General features: G+C 38.9%; 1 protein-coding gene across 1 annotated transcript in view; it reads left to right on the top strand.

Moving 5' to 3' along the window:
* Positions 1–15,012, top strand: part of rab11fip3 (RAB11 family interacting protein 3 (class II)) — an 85,250-nt gene that overhangs the window by 53,109 nt on the left and 17,129 nt on the right. Inside the window, exons 6-7 of the mRNA XM_034193494.1 lie at positions 1,760–1,836; positions 6,482–6,654. Of these exons, the coding sequence (XP_034049385.1) occupies positions 1,760–1,836; positions 6,482–6,654 (250 nt within the window). The remainder of the gene's footprint in view (positions 1–1,759; positions 1,837–6,481; positions 6,655–15,012) is intronic.

Here is a 15,012-nt window from a genome sequence, read left to right as displayed (position 1 = left end):
TTATTTTTTAGTAGATTTGCAGAAATCTCATAAAAACTTTTTTCACATTATCATTATGGGGTATTGTGTGTAGAAATTTGAGGGGAAAAATGAATTTCATCCATTTTGGAATAAGACTGTAACATAACAAAATGTGGGAAAAAGTGAAGCGCTGTGAATACTTTCCGAATGCACTGTAAGCTCAAAATACACTGGTAGATTTTTTTTTGTTTTGTTTCTTTCAGACCACTATTTGCGTTCCAGTCTGAGTAAGGTACTGTTAACAGCTCTGTTTACCCTGTACCTTACTCAGACTGGAACGCAAACGTAACAGGAGCTGCAGTGAATGATGGAGGTCTGCCTCAGCTTAGCTTTCACTGGTTGTCAGACAGGTGCTTTCAACAATAGCCTTTATTGGCAAAGTGGAATTGAATCTGTTGTTATGTAAATTTTTTCCATAGCCCTGTGGAATTCTACAGTGAGGCTTTTAAGCTGCACTGTGTAGGCTATTAGCAGAGATGGAATATAACATTCATAACTAACAGTCCTTCAAAGACTAGCCTGACCTACACTTCTTGTGATGGCCTGAAACTCAGAATATATATCCTGTGACTAAAATCACCCTGCTGATGGAATGACATTCCCAAGACTTTCATGATGAACTCATATCAGCATGTGGGAAGATTTAAAGCTACAGTGTGTTGAATGTTGGGATGTTTATCATCAGAAATGGAATATAGGAGTCATAACCATCTGTTCATTAATGTATAATTACCTACAACAATAAATAGTTGTTTTCATCAGATTAGAATGAGCTCTTCATATCTACATGGAAGCAGTCCCCCTCAGGGAGGCCACCATGGCGATACAGTAGCCCACAAGGGACATATTTACTCCATCTTTCACATCTTGCAGCATATCTAGAACACTGAAGAACACAGATGAGGAGTCGGTTGCTCCCCTTTACACTGTGTACTGTTTGCTAGTGAAGGCCAACAAATTTAAAAACACTAATTTGTCGAGAAATGGAGCGTCATTGCTTCTCATAAGAGAAGGCAAGGAAGCGAGAATCCCTGTCACAAACAAGCAAAAACAGGAAGGGAAACAATACTGTGACCTGCAACTATATAATGCAATTGGCCACCTCACCACTAGATGACTCTAAATCTCACACACACACTGTCGTATAAAATATGAGTGGAAAATTGTACCTAATGTTTGCTCTCATATAAGGATTAGAAGGCTAACTGTGTGTTGGGCAGCTTAGACACACACACCCTTTATTGTGCTGATTGCGTTCTCAGTTTGTTAAGCACAGATATTTGGCGTTGTGCGGGTAAAGGAGGGGGTCAGCTTAATTAATAATTAAAATTTTTCATTAATAAACATTTTAGTCTGTCTTATAGTTAGCTACTGTGCCTGTTTAATGTACATTTGTGTGTTTGTATTATTTTGAGCAGGACAGAAGCTTTGTTAGTATAGTTTATTGCGCAAGTCCCTTTATAATTTTCTGCTTTTGTTTGTGTCTGCTTTATTATAGCTTACTGGTTATACTGATTGCGACGTAGTTTTGTTTTCTTAATTTCATACATTCACGAGTATTGCTTGTGCCCGTTGCTGAAGCGCCTCTGTTCGTTCTTTCCACAATTACGCCTGTTTGCCGTTCATGCACACCGGCACCATACGCACTTTTGTGTGTTTGTTGAGCCTCCTTTGCTGGTTGACTTTCTGTGTTTACTCAGCAAATATTAACCCTGTCCTCTCCCTCTCATATCTCCAGGTCCAGAGCCGCAGCTCTACAAGGTAAACTACAGCCCAGGGGATGGAGCCGCAGGCTGCCCGGAGGAATACGATGAGGTGAGTAATAACCTCATTCTGCTTGTGTATGCGGCCCAGCTGCTCCGCTTTGATTTTCTCTTTTGGACAGCAGCACAGTGTGAAGGTCGCATGTTGAACCTCCCCGTGCACTCTTCACTCTTGCCACTGTAATTCACCGAGCGGATTGCAGAACTATCATTACCTCTCTGTGAATATTCCACAGATTGAACAAACTGGTTTGGCATGTACAAAAACAGCATCTGGCAGACTAAGTTTTTCAGTGTTTGTGTTTTCCCATTGATCAAATATTGAATTTGATGAAGTATGTTTTACATATGTATATTTTTTTTTAACTTGTGGTCAGCATATCTGAGATTCCTGCCTCCTCTTGTGCAAGGAACTTGTATATTTAAGTAGACTTGTTGCTGGCCTCTGCAGAATTGAAGTGCGTCTGCTATTGTATGTGCTATGAACTCTGGCTGCAGCTTGTTTTATCTGGCATACATTGCACAGTATCAGTGCCCTCACTCGGTGTGGTTTAGAAGTGCACAAGAGCTGACAGGCCATGTACTGCACAAAGCAATTGCATTCACTCATCTTCAGCCTGTTTTATGCTCTGATGACTAACTCATGTATTCGACTCCAATACTGAGCGAGAATGCATTAAAAATGCATTGTGCACGCTGCACTCAGAAAACACACATCTTTAATACATGGCATCACGCCAACATCAGTGTGTGTGTAAATGTGAGGCATCATTGTAAAGCGGTTTGAGCTTCTGATTCAAATGGAACGTGTTATATAAATTGAGTCCATACATTTACAATGCTTAAAGAAAGATAATCAAGGATTCTTGAGTTTAAATTGATTTGTAGATGAAATAAGATTAGTCCAAACGGGTTATGAAGGGGAAAATCCCATGCTGATTTGTCTCATTTTGCAGCGCAAATAATAAATAAATCCAAGTCATTATTATTTATTATTAAAAATGGTTTTGGTCTCTATAGCTCGTTTCTGCTTCAGCAGGTGTCAGACTAGTGTTAATTTTGTCACAGGAGACAAGATGAAATATCTTCAACAACAACCTTTTTTTGTCATAATGAAGACGAGACAACGATACGAAATTAACATACATTATTGTTGATGAAAAATATGAGACTAAAATGTTTTATATGAAATACAAACTGAAATAAAATTTCGCTCCATTTTAGTCTTCAAGCTCTTATACTTTGAAAATGTTTCCAGAATGTGTCTCATTCAGCAGAGGTACCACTGATGCCGTCCTGGTGCAAAATCGTCAAGGCTGGATGCAACATATAAAAAGTACAGGGGGCGCATTCAAGAATGGGTGATACGTCCACGCATAGATCTGTAAAGGCCACTAGAGCGGTCACCAGCCACCAGAAAGTTAACTTACATTTTATTACAAACTAGAACCTAAAAGCCAAAACATTTGTGTTTAATTGCATGTTTAAGAAGACAAGAGCACTAATTACATTACACATCACGCAACTCGTAAAAAAAAAAATTTTTTAAATAAATAATAAACGTGCTGCAGAGTAAATCCATCTGACACCAATGACAAACATTTATTGAAAAAAATAGTTTACATGTGTACACTGTCATGGTGTTAGTGTCTGATCAGCTCTCTGAGGCTCAGTTTAAAGTTACTGTGTGCACATTTTTGAACACAGCAGCAAACACTATCCATCCAATATTAAATTTGTTTTTAATCATTATTTCTAATACATAACAGCTGACATGAAATATAAAGTAAATAATGAAATATGAAGTGTGCATCATTTTTAAATTAAACTGGCTGAAGTTGTGGCTCTTACAATAGATAAAAATGATTACAAATCTTAAATTGAAACTTTAATTTTTTTTATTTTATTCAGCTTTATTTTATTCTCAGCATTCAAATAGAATAACTAGATCCAACAAATGTTTCATTTAAAAAGACCTGCACCCCTACAGCATCATGGATTTACAAGAAAACCGAATATATAGTATTATCTGATGGGAAGGCTTGCGGGTTTAAAATATCGGGCAAAAACATCACAAACATTCAATAATTCAATGTGTATTTTGTCAGGTAATGATAACTTTCAGTATTTGGTATGGTAAAACACTACATTGACTGAAATGGTAATCAGAAATAATGTTTCTTTTTATAACAAAGACTAAAATGTCTCGACTGAAACAAGAGTAAAATACATTCAGTTTTCTTTTGACTAAAACTGCACTAAAATTAACAGGCTTTTTAGTCAACTAAAACTAGACTACATAAAAATGGTATGTGAATTGCTAAATATGACTAAAACTTGACATTTGACACAAGACTAAGACTAAATTAAAGAACAGATGACAAAATTAGCACTATGTCAGACCTGTGTGTCAGATACTATAGCAAAACAAAGCTGCTTTTAAAATTGAGTTGGTGCATTAAAATAGATTTTTAATTTCTTTGTCCTCATTATATGCCCCTTTCCTTTGGAGTCATAAGAGTAATTTATTGTTCTCAAGTTATTGTGTGGAAAAACTTCAATGAATACACCTTCTGTCTATTCACTCACTGCATTTTACAGCGTGCATGTCGAACATTTTCTAAAGCCTGAGATTTTTTTATATTAGAAATGTGTATCGATTGATCCTTAGTTACGCTTTACAGTTTGATCTCACTCTGGTCACTCTGCTGATTTAATGGATGTTTTTGTTTGTTTGGTTGTTTGTTTGTTTTTGTTTTTTGCAGGATAGGTATTTTGCATTTGTGACATTTTTGAACTGTGGCTGCTGTTTACTGGAACTGCTAGGCTCAGTTTTTGGGAAGTTTGTGTATGTTTGAAGTATGTGACACTTGTGTCCACAGCTGTTTGTTTTTTTTGTTTTTTTTCTTTCCTTTTTCCTCCCCTTTGGCAAAGAATCTTCCTCTCTCTCAAAGGTTGTGCTGTTCTAACCCTGTTTGCTTTGAAAACAGGCACGGTGAGACTGTTCAGTTGAGGCCGGGCATTAGAGTAATGCAACGTCTTTTCCGCCCTGTTTTTCCTTTCCACAGTTTTGATTACCTTCATCCCTAAGTATTGACTAATGATGTAATTCTTTTATTGTTTCACCAAAAATGATTAGATTTTGCATGTTGGTACATGTTGCAACTCCTGAGGTCATAATTTAACCAGCAGCACACAGTTTGAGACGTATGGCAGGTAGTTCATGTGTTTGAGCCCCCAGCTAGTGCTGTTTGTAGGGAGTCTCGGACACATAGAGTCAGAAGTGGCTTAATCATTTATAATTGTCTCTCTGGGATTGCAGCACTCATGAGGCAGGAAAGATTAAACAGTTATTCAGCTGTTTGAGGTTTATATCAGGGCTGAATGATAGAACGTCATAGTTGATTATTGCGGTTCACTTGTACTACTCTTTGGACTTTGTCTCCACCCCGCTGACCACCCTGTGGAAATCAGGGAGGTGTTTAGATAGCTTGCATTTTTTTTTTCTCCCCCAAAACTTTGCTTTAACGCTTTCTGAAAATAAAGGTGAGGAAATGCTAGTGGGAGTCATTTAATGTCCTTCCTGTCAGTGGGTCCAGGCAGAGAGCATGGTTTTGAGCACTGTTGATAGCCCTCTGGACATGTCTTCTCCAGACTCTTCATTAAGACTGGTATGTTGATCTTTCCAGCATTGTTAATCCTTTTTTTTGGGGGGGGGGGGGGGGGTGGTATGGATAAGCATTAAGTTTGTACATACTTTTTGCACATATTTTTTGCACCTCCTGTTGCTTGGATGTGTTAGTCCTGCAGACGTTGTTCAGTTAGCTATGTGAAACCTCCAGCCTGCTCTCAGAATCTGTTTATGCTGTGTGGCTTATTTGGTTGTATTGTTTTCATCTCAGTGTTTGCACCTTTCTGGGTGGGAACAAAACAACTCAAAAGCTTTTGATCTGATTTGGACCACACTCAGTGGAATGATGGAGGGTTTGTCAGGTACAGAAAAATCAGATAAAAGCCAGGGTCACAAACCAAGGTCAATATTTGGGCCGTTTGTGTGTGTTACATTATATATTACATTATACGTAATATGTATCACCTTTATATTTTGCACACAACTCTTAATCTTGATGACCTCAAAAGTTCAAACTCAAGGTCAAAACTCTTTAACTCATATGGGTTAAACATGGTAGAAGAGTTGTGTGTTAAACGAGGGCAAAGGGGGTTCAGTTTTGGACAGAATTGATACGTCAAGGCCACGTCAATTCAACGAATATTTGAGGGCCCTCACGCACTTTGTCTCAGATTTTCTTTAAATTTTAATCAAATATTCCCAGACTATTCAGAACAACACATCTGAAGTTTGAGGCCTGTAGGCCAAGTAGTTTCTGAGATATGGCCAATTTAGTGTGCATGGGGTCTGCCGTTTTTTTTAGGCAAAAATTATGGGCGTCATTTCTGGAGCCATGTTCAAGGTAGGATATCTCAGCAAATAATTGACTTAGAGGCCTGAAATGTTCTGTGGCAGTTGTCATGGATATAAGTCTAGTAACAGTGGAAACCTTGGGGAATCCCCCTGGCAGATCTATGTGCAAGCATTCTGGGGTGTGCCATGAATCACATGAATGCATATGAAAAATCGATTCACTGGTTGATGGGTATATTTTAATACTCTTCCTATTTTGCTTATGTTATTGCAGCAAAATGAGGTGACTGACAGTGCGTACCTGGGTTCAGAGAGCACTTATAGTGAGTGTGAGACTTTCACCGATGAAGACACTGGTGTACTCGTGCCCCCTGAGATGCACGAGGATGTGGAGACGGACAGCGGCATTGAGGCAACACTACATGATCATGATGATGGCAGCAGTAGGTCAGTATGAGTCCCAACATCTCTGGTTAGTCTCTTTTAAATGTAGGTGCTTTGGTTCTGTTTCTCTGGTGTATATCTTCTCAGGATGGATCAGTGTAGTCCTCATAACACTGATTTTGCTCTTTTCTTTAAGAAATCTCAGTGTAAATGTGATACCTTTAGCTCAGTGTTTAAACCTCGAATATCCCTTCACTTGTCACAAAATACACCACGGTTGATATCTCTTGTGTGTCCAGTACTGGATCGCTGGTCTGTTTTGGTGTTTACTTGGTTTAGCTGAGAAGCACTAGACAATCAGCACTTGAATTCCCCAAGATATATTGATGGGTAAAGCGTTTCACTGGAACAAACCACTTTATCACATTTTCAAATGTTCTTTTCTGCTGAGCTAAATAGTGTATTTTTTTTAAAGATAATTTAAATCTTAATGGCAGAGGTCTTGAGGGCAATAACTTTCCAAGTGGAGTGTATAAGTGGATCAACTTTTTTGTATTGGTTCATCTCTTATGATTGTTTGGATCAGGGTATAACAGAAGCTGTTTTTGATCATAGCAAGCAATATCTGTATATGTATGTGTGTGTGATAGATAGATAGATGCACCGATCCCAATACCAGTATCGGGTATCAGCCGATCCTGTATTCATTTACCCATACATGTAATCATAAAATGTCTGCGATACTCTGTGACCCGATACCTCTTTACAGCGTGATGTCAACCTCTCAATGTGGGATTTTCACACACACGCTCCGAAATCTCTGGACTATAAGCCGCTGAAAGCTGTGGTCCTCATGTGGAAAAAATTCACACAGAGTATAAATAAAAAGTCTTACCTGTTTGTGGAATTCATCATCATACAATCCTGAAGAATAATCCACCTAAAGCTTCCTGAGTTTGGAACACAACATCTGAAAATACTTTAATTCCTCGTGTGGCTGAAAAAAAACTTTCCCTGTGAGTTCGGCACTTTGCGGCAGTTCCTCTGTCGGAACTCAGATCGGGTTTCAGCGGCGAAGATTGTCCATCAGGTTGGTGAGTTTCAGCCCTCGGTGTGGGTGTTCAGGCATCTTGGACTGCAACAGGTGTAATCCATTTACAGAATACCTGTGGCACTGTGTTTGGAACATAAACTCCCCTTCATGAGCTGCACTTTGTGCCAGAAGTGTCAGTGCGCACCTCATTTAGTAACGGCTCATTTACCACAGGCAACGGGCGATTCTGTCTGAACGTGAGGAAATTATCCCATGATCCACAAAGGAAAAATAAAATAATGTGAAAATTACTACGTTTTGCCTCCGTGTGTTGCAACACCGTGCGTGCGTGTGCGTACACGCCGTGCTCCTCCAATATTACATGTTCCACCTTTGGGGAAAAACCATTTTTGGTATGTATTTGTGTATGTTACCGGTACGTATTTAATTAAATGTTAAGAAAATAGTGTTTAACTCAGTGTCACACATCGCAGATGAAAACAGAAACAGGCTCACAGCTGATTAAGCAGAGAAGCTTCTTTTCATCAAAAAGAATCTGCCCCTCACATTTTCAAAAAAGGCTTTTAGTCCTCACAGTCAAAGTTAGTGATGGACAGTTTCAGTTCTGTTCCTGGTGTTGTATATTTTGTAGTGCTGACGTCCATAGATGACATTTGTGAGATGTCTGGCAGTGTCATGTTTGCTAAGAAACACACAGTTAATGTTAAAGGACAGTTTGTTGGAGTCAAAGTGAAGTTACATGATTTAAGTGAAATGTTTGTAAATAAAAACAAAGCTAATGATATTGGTAGCAGGTACAGTCAAAATGTAAGGTACAACTGGTGAATAAAACATGTTTTCAAAGTCATCATAAAACTAATGATATCATTAAATATTCGTATCGGTACCCTGTATCGACGAAAACCAAAATGTATGTACTTGTACTCAGTCTGGAAAAAAGTGGTATCAGTGCATCCCTTATATATATATATATATATAGTGTGTGTGTGTGTATTTTTTTTTTATTCCTTCTGCAGAATTGGTACATTTCATCCCTTTTTCAAAAACCTGCTAATGGGTGATTCTTAGACTACGGGTACTTTTATGTCCCTTGATCATATTTTATGAAAAAAAGAAAAAAGGGGAAATTTCACACTTTTATAGTTATCTTTACAATGAAAGTGTTTTAAGAAATTTGTCCTAGTAGTCTGTGATGACTTTTTCACCTTTTTTCAGCATCATTATATGCAAATATTGCCGTTTTGTGCTTGTCCCACACCCAGACTTATGATCTTCAATGATGAAAATGAATAGTAAAAAAACATTTTTTTCTAATGTTTTAAAATATCTCTGAATAAAATATCAGTAAAATAATCAAAACATAATTGGGGTATTCAATGTCATACAACTGTTGTGATTTTTTTAAACGAAATGTAGTTGTAACACTATTGCCGTAATTTCCACCACAACAATAATGTCCCTTTAAAAAGTTTGTATGAAAGATTGTGTGGGTAGTTTCTATGGAGATAAACAGTGACATCAGAGCACATATATATATAGCGCCAAATCACAACAAACAGTTGCCCCAAGGCGCTTTATATTGTAAGGCAATGGTGTGGTGGAAATTACATTTACAAGGCCAATAGTGCCAGTAGTTAAAGACTCACCCTAATAGTCTTTAAAGTTCATCGTTTCCCTTCGAGTGTGTCTTCCCTTATTTTAGCAATTTGTTTTGTTTGTTTGTTTTGTTTTTCATTATACAGTTGAAGTCAATATGACTTCCTGTTTGTGCTGGCAAAAGTCCAGTTGTTCCAGTTCTTCTAAACCCTGAAAATACCTGCTCAGAGTATCACATTTCAGTCCATATCTTTTCAGTGTTTCTTTCAGAGACTGGAAATTATGATCCACATGGGGGAAAGTAGCACCACAGTAAACTCTATTTGTGTATGGTATCATCAGCAATCACAATAATGAGTCATTTTGAGTTTCATGCTGCCTGTTGATAAGAAGAGATAAACAGCGGCTGTCTCTCATTATGCCTCTGCCAGCCTTTGAGTCAGATCAGTTGGGCAGAGTCGCAGTTTTATGCATTTTACGATGTCAAATGTTAAGCTCTGTTTAAGATTTTTGCTGCTTTAAGATTTTATCTATATTTTTCATATTCACATCTGCTGTCGGTTACGTCGACACGTCTGAATGTGAGTGTTGTTGAATTTGGAGAGGAAGTTCAGAGGACTGAGGTCTTATTTGCTGATTATGCAGTGTGTCTCTCTGGCTGGATGACTGGTTGGAGCATTCTGCCTGACATGGAAGTATTTGGACTTCCTGATTGTTGATTGAAGTTTGAATTCCAGGAAGTGTTGAGTTAGCTCCTTCCCCCCCCCCCCCCCCCCCCACCTTGTTTTCGCTTTTTTTTTCCCCATGTGTGGGCACAGGCTAATCTGATTTTTCTCTCTTATTTACTCATACATCTCCTTAGTAAGACAGCTGCTGATGGGAACCTAACACTCATCTGAGAACATGATCTTTATAAACTCTTATTTGTGTGTTTATCAATCTGCTAACTTCTAGGATGGTCAAAATTATGTTATATGCAAAATCACAGACAGAATATTACAACTGTGCATCCACTAATCTCTTAGTTTGAGTCAGTTATTAAAGCCGGTGTTGCAGACCGAACAGTCCACCCCAAAAATCGGTCCGCCCTTTGTATCTGCGCATGCGTCATTTCGGACCACAGCAGCACGTCTCTTCACCAACAGCAATCAAATAGATTAATGGGATTATTAACCATCAGATGATAAAGGTAAAACCTCTGAAATCATTCTAAATTCAGTTTTGAGCAGAAACGAGGCAGTTTAAGTAGAAACTCGATGAAATTCTGTGACACTTTGAAATGACCGATGCGCACTGAACGCATCAGCTAGCAGCTCTGTCAGAGTTGTTCGGAGTTGGACCTGAAAGGAACAACCCAGTTTACAGAAAATAATCACGCAAGAGACACTGAACCTCTTTTCCTGATCAGGAGAAAACAAATGAGCCGCTCCTTCAGAAAGAACTGTCGTCTGCTCTGAAGTTCCCGCCCATTTGCCTCTCCTTTTTATTGAATATAGTTACATACAGCATATAGGAGTGACAGTATCACAAAACAATGGAAAGACACAAAGTCTGGTCTCACATTGATATGAAAACTGTTATGGCTTTGAGCCCTCAGTCTCCTAAGCTTCCCATAATAATGTCCAGCCCTGAACCGGTGTTCCGGTTACAATGCTCTTTCCTCAAGGCTGAACTGTTAATTAAAGGTGCACATCTGCGCTTAGCAAAAACATGACCCTAGCAAAACAGTCTGCACATTGACCAAGCTAAAGATCATCTGCTCACTTTCTCGTGTGGCAGTTTTACTGATCACTTGAACAGTGATTGCTTTGACAATGAGTAATTATTTAAAGGAATAATGGTACATGAACTCTCACACATGCATACATGTATATATGAAAAATAGAAAACAGAATCAAAGACGATCACAGAGTACATCAAAGTAAAGACATTAATATTTGATAATATATATTGACAATATAGAGGAAAACCCTGTCATTCTTTCCTCCCTGTTTATCGAATTTTAATGTCTACCCTCACAACATCATCATTGTAGAAACATAAAAAAGCTTACAAACAGTGTACTTAACCACCAGTTTTCCCCGTCGGGATGGGGTGACATAATTCAGCCTCCGATAGCAATAACGCAACATAGTAACGGTCCAGCAAGAAGCCATCAACTGTGGTGGAAATCATCCGTTGAGCCATTGATCAAGCAAGAGGAATCATACAACAAATCATAACACGTAGTAAATCCAAAAAAAACAACAATGGGGTGAGCAGTTGTAGCAGGATGTGATACCACAATCCGAAGAACCGTTGGTAATAAAGTCTATACTCACAGTGCTCCTCAATAACATCAGAGTATGAATAGCTCCTATATCATTCTAGTTACCCCAGTACATACAATAGTAAGAATTTAGATGAAGCACATTCAACACACAACACAATTCAGCGGTTTCCATCAGATACATACCTGTTGAACACCATTTCTTTGTATAAATATTTAAACTGATTGATATTTGGACATTGTTGGAGTTTCTCAGGTAGCTTATTCCAATTGTTTGGGCCACAAACAGACATAGAAGCATTTCCTGGTCATCCTTGCGCCCGCAACTTTAAAATGATACAAACCCCTTAAATTATATATTCCTTCTCTTTGCATAAAATATCCTTGAATTCTGAAAGGTACTTGCTTATGTTTTACTTTATACATCAATCGAACAGTCTTAAATTAAATCATGTCATGGAGTTTTAAAATCTTTGATTTAATAAACAGTGGATTGGTATGATCCCGATAACCTGCATTATGAATTATTCTTAATGGTTTCCAAATAACATTATTTTAGTTTTTAGACCAATTTAGTGACAGTTTGTTCATATCGAATCGAACCAACTCTTCAACTTTATCATCTCTGATCCCAGATCATCTAATAATTGTTGCAAATATCCCCTGAACCAAATAAGATCGCATCATCTGCAAAGATGACTGCTCTAAGCAGATCCGAGACTTTACATAAATCATTGATATACAATATGAATAACTTTTGGTGCCAACACAGAACCCTGAGGAACTCCACAAACGACACAAACTCCATGTGTTTATTAATCGCTTCTATTGCATCTAAACCCATATCGACTATCATTAAGCAGGTTGTGTTGTTCAATAAATCTGTTGTTATAAAGTTTTTCCGATATCTTTGAGAATTGTGACACTAGAAAGACACAGGCCTACGGTTAGTAAAGATGCTTGTCACCAGATTTGATAAAGGTATCACTTTCTTCTGGTCTGAATTGTAACGTGGTTCATATATTTTTTCATACCACCACACAGTAAATCCCACAATCACAGCAATAATCGTCAAAATCATCAGCAGGGTGCGTAGTTTGCAGCCTGCTCTGGCAGCAAAGCTCTCCATAGATAAAACAGTATTTTGAACAACCTGTTGCTATGGCTCTTTCACTCCCCCTGTCATGAGGTTTTCTCTTTTTTTCTCTCTCTCTCTCTCTCTCTAGGGACAGAGAGAGGGGCAACAGTTCTGGTCTTGAAGATGTCTTCTTTCTTTGGTGACAGTTCAAAAGGTTCAGTTTGTCTGGGCTTAGGGGCTGAAGGTGACAGTTCAGTCTCAGTTCAGTTCAGCAAGGGACCGAGGGAATCTGGAACTCTTTTTATGTTAGTTCCCTTCAGCTGTAGTGCATAAATCTGTACTATCATCAGTATGTGTAAAGCATGTTGCAAGTGGAATTAAAATAATGTGTCATGTACTCTGTCCTGTGCCCTGCTGTTGACGTTTTCTTCCAAACACAGGTGCACAGGAATAGAACCTTTCCATTGTCTCCCGTTCTCAAAGATGCAGTTTCGTCTGCTTCTTTTCTCCTGGTCTGATCTTGTCAGCTTCAGTGCTCTTATTTCAAGCTTGTAGTCCGTCTGCTTCTAATCCTGGATTACGTGGACAGGATTCTCCTCGGTAGCTGGTTTCTCATCTGCTTCAGGACCCTGGCATCTGCTTCAATCTCTGGTCTTCGTCTTTGTTCACTCCTGGTCACTCTCTGTCTCTGTTACGACGCACTTCCAGCCGTTGCTCGGCCTATAGGCCATCAGCCGTCACTGTTACACCTCACTCCCCTTGTCTTGTTTGGGATCTTTCAGGTATCTTTGTCTTTTGCAGTGGGATAGATGCACCCAAGATGACCTCTCTGCAATTTTCACTGCGGTGGGGGTGGTTAGCAGCACTTGGAATGGACCTTCCCACTTCAGAGATGACCAGTTTTTTCTCTTAATAGTCTTTGTCAGCACCCAGTCCCCGATCTGGACCTGACTGTCGGGCCCTGCACAGAAATAGGAGAGTCTATCTTTTTACCGTGTATGACATTCTTATGGGATAACACACGTCTCATATAGTCAGCTAATCCCTCATCCTCACTATCAGGCCCAGCTATTTTCTGTAACTCTGGTATTCTGTAGGGCCTGCCGTACAAAATTTCAAATGGCGTAAGGCCAGTCTCTGAGCTGTGTGTTATATGCATGTACAGTGTCACCAAATCCAAACAATAAACCCAGTTTTTTTTCTCTTTCATGCACTTTCCTGAGCTTATTTTAATTGTTCCATTTGTTCTTGCCACTAAACCTGCACCTTGAGGATGATAAGCACAATGTGTTTTTGCATTTATTTTCAAATGTTCTGCCAAATGCTGGATGATTTTATTTACAAAATATGTACCATTATCACTGTACATTGTTTCAGGTAGTCCATGTCTTGAAATTATGTCTCTACAAAGTATCTTTGCAACTGTCAGAGCATCTGCATGTTTAACAGGGAACACCTCTACCCATTTGCTATATGCATCAATCAATACTAGGCAATAGTTTTCCCTTGACATTGGTTCAATTCAATAAAATCCATATGGATCGTTTGAAACGGGTATTGAGGTGTTGGAAATTTCCCTCGTTTTGGTCTCTCATTACCTTGCGAATTGTGCTTCGCACAGATTAAACATGCTCTGCAGTAATGCTTTGCATATGCCTAAAATCCAAACGTCACAAAATGATTATAAACCAGTCCAACCATCCCAGCCGTAAAAACGTGACATGGTCCATGATTTAAGACAGCTGCCCACTTGAAGAGGCTGCGGGGCAGGACTGGTTTGTTTGAGGATTAGGCATACACACCATCAGCGGTTTGGTGGACATTGTGACGCATTATCTGCAAAAATTGATTGATTGGATGAATGATAAGCATTGATTAATATCGATTATTATGTGCAGGCCAATCTTAATATGACAAATCAATTCCCGACAATGATCCAATACTCCATTTCAGTACACTGCCTACCATGTAGGCATACGGACAAATTTGACCCCACCACAGTACCCCAGTGCCATCCCCCATGTCCTAGTGAGTCAGAGTGTCACAGAGACAAGGTCGAGTAATCGTGACTGGGCCTGCCTTAGGTTGTCCCGGGGTTTAAGATGAGATCTTACCCGTCATGGGGTGGCAGCCTTCCATACTGGGCAGGGGTTCCAAGGGGTGGGGGAACATCCATTAAGAGGTGTCATGTCAAAACAGTTTTAATTGCACAAAACATCAAACATGCAGGATCATTGAAAGTGAATTGAAGTATCTTTTAGCAATTTATCCCTGAATAGATCTGTTGGATTAATCAATGCTTAAACACCAATAATAAATAGAAATAATGACAGAATCAGATACATAAACAATGTTTGGTTTGCAGGAATAACTATGGGTCAGGATGGACAATAAACATGTGAAAGGTTGTCCAACAGTCTCTAT

The sequence above is a fragment of the Thalassophryne amazonica genome, chromosome 18 (assembly GCF_902500255.1).
Source record: "Thalassophryne amazonica chromosome 18, fThaAma1.1, whole genome shotgun sequence".
Classification (NCBI taxonomy): domain Eukaryota; kingdom Metazoa; phylum Chordata; class Actinopteri; order Batrachoidiformes; family Batrachoididae; genus Thalassophryne; species Thalassophryne amazonica.
The sequence above is the reverse complement of the archived record's forward strand: the minus strand, read 5'-3'. Positions and strand labels throughout refer to the sequence as shown.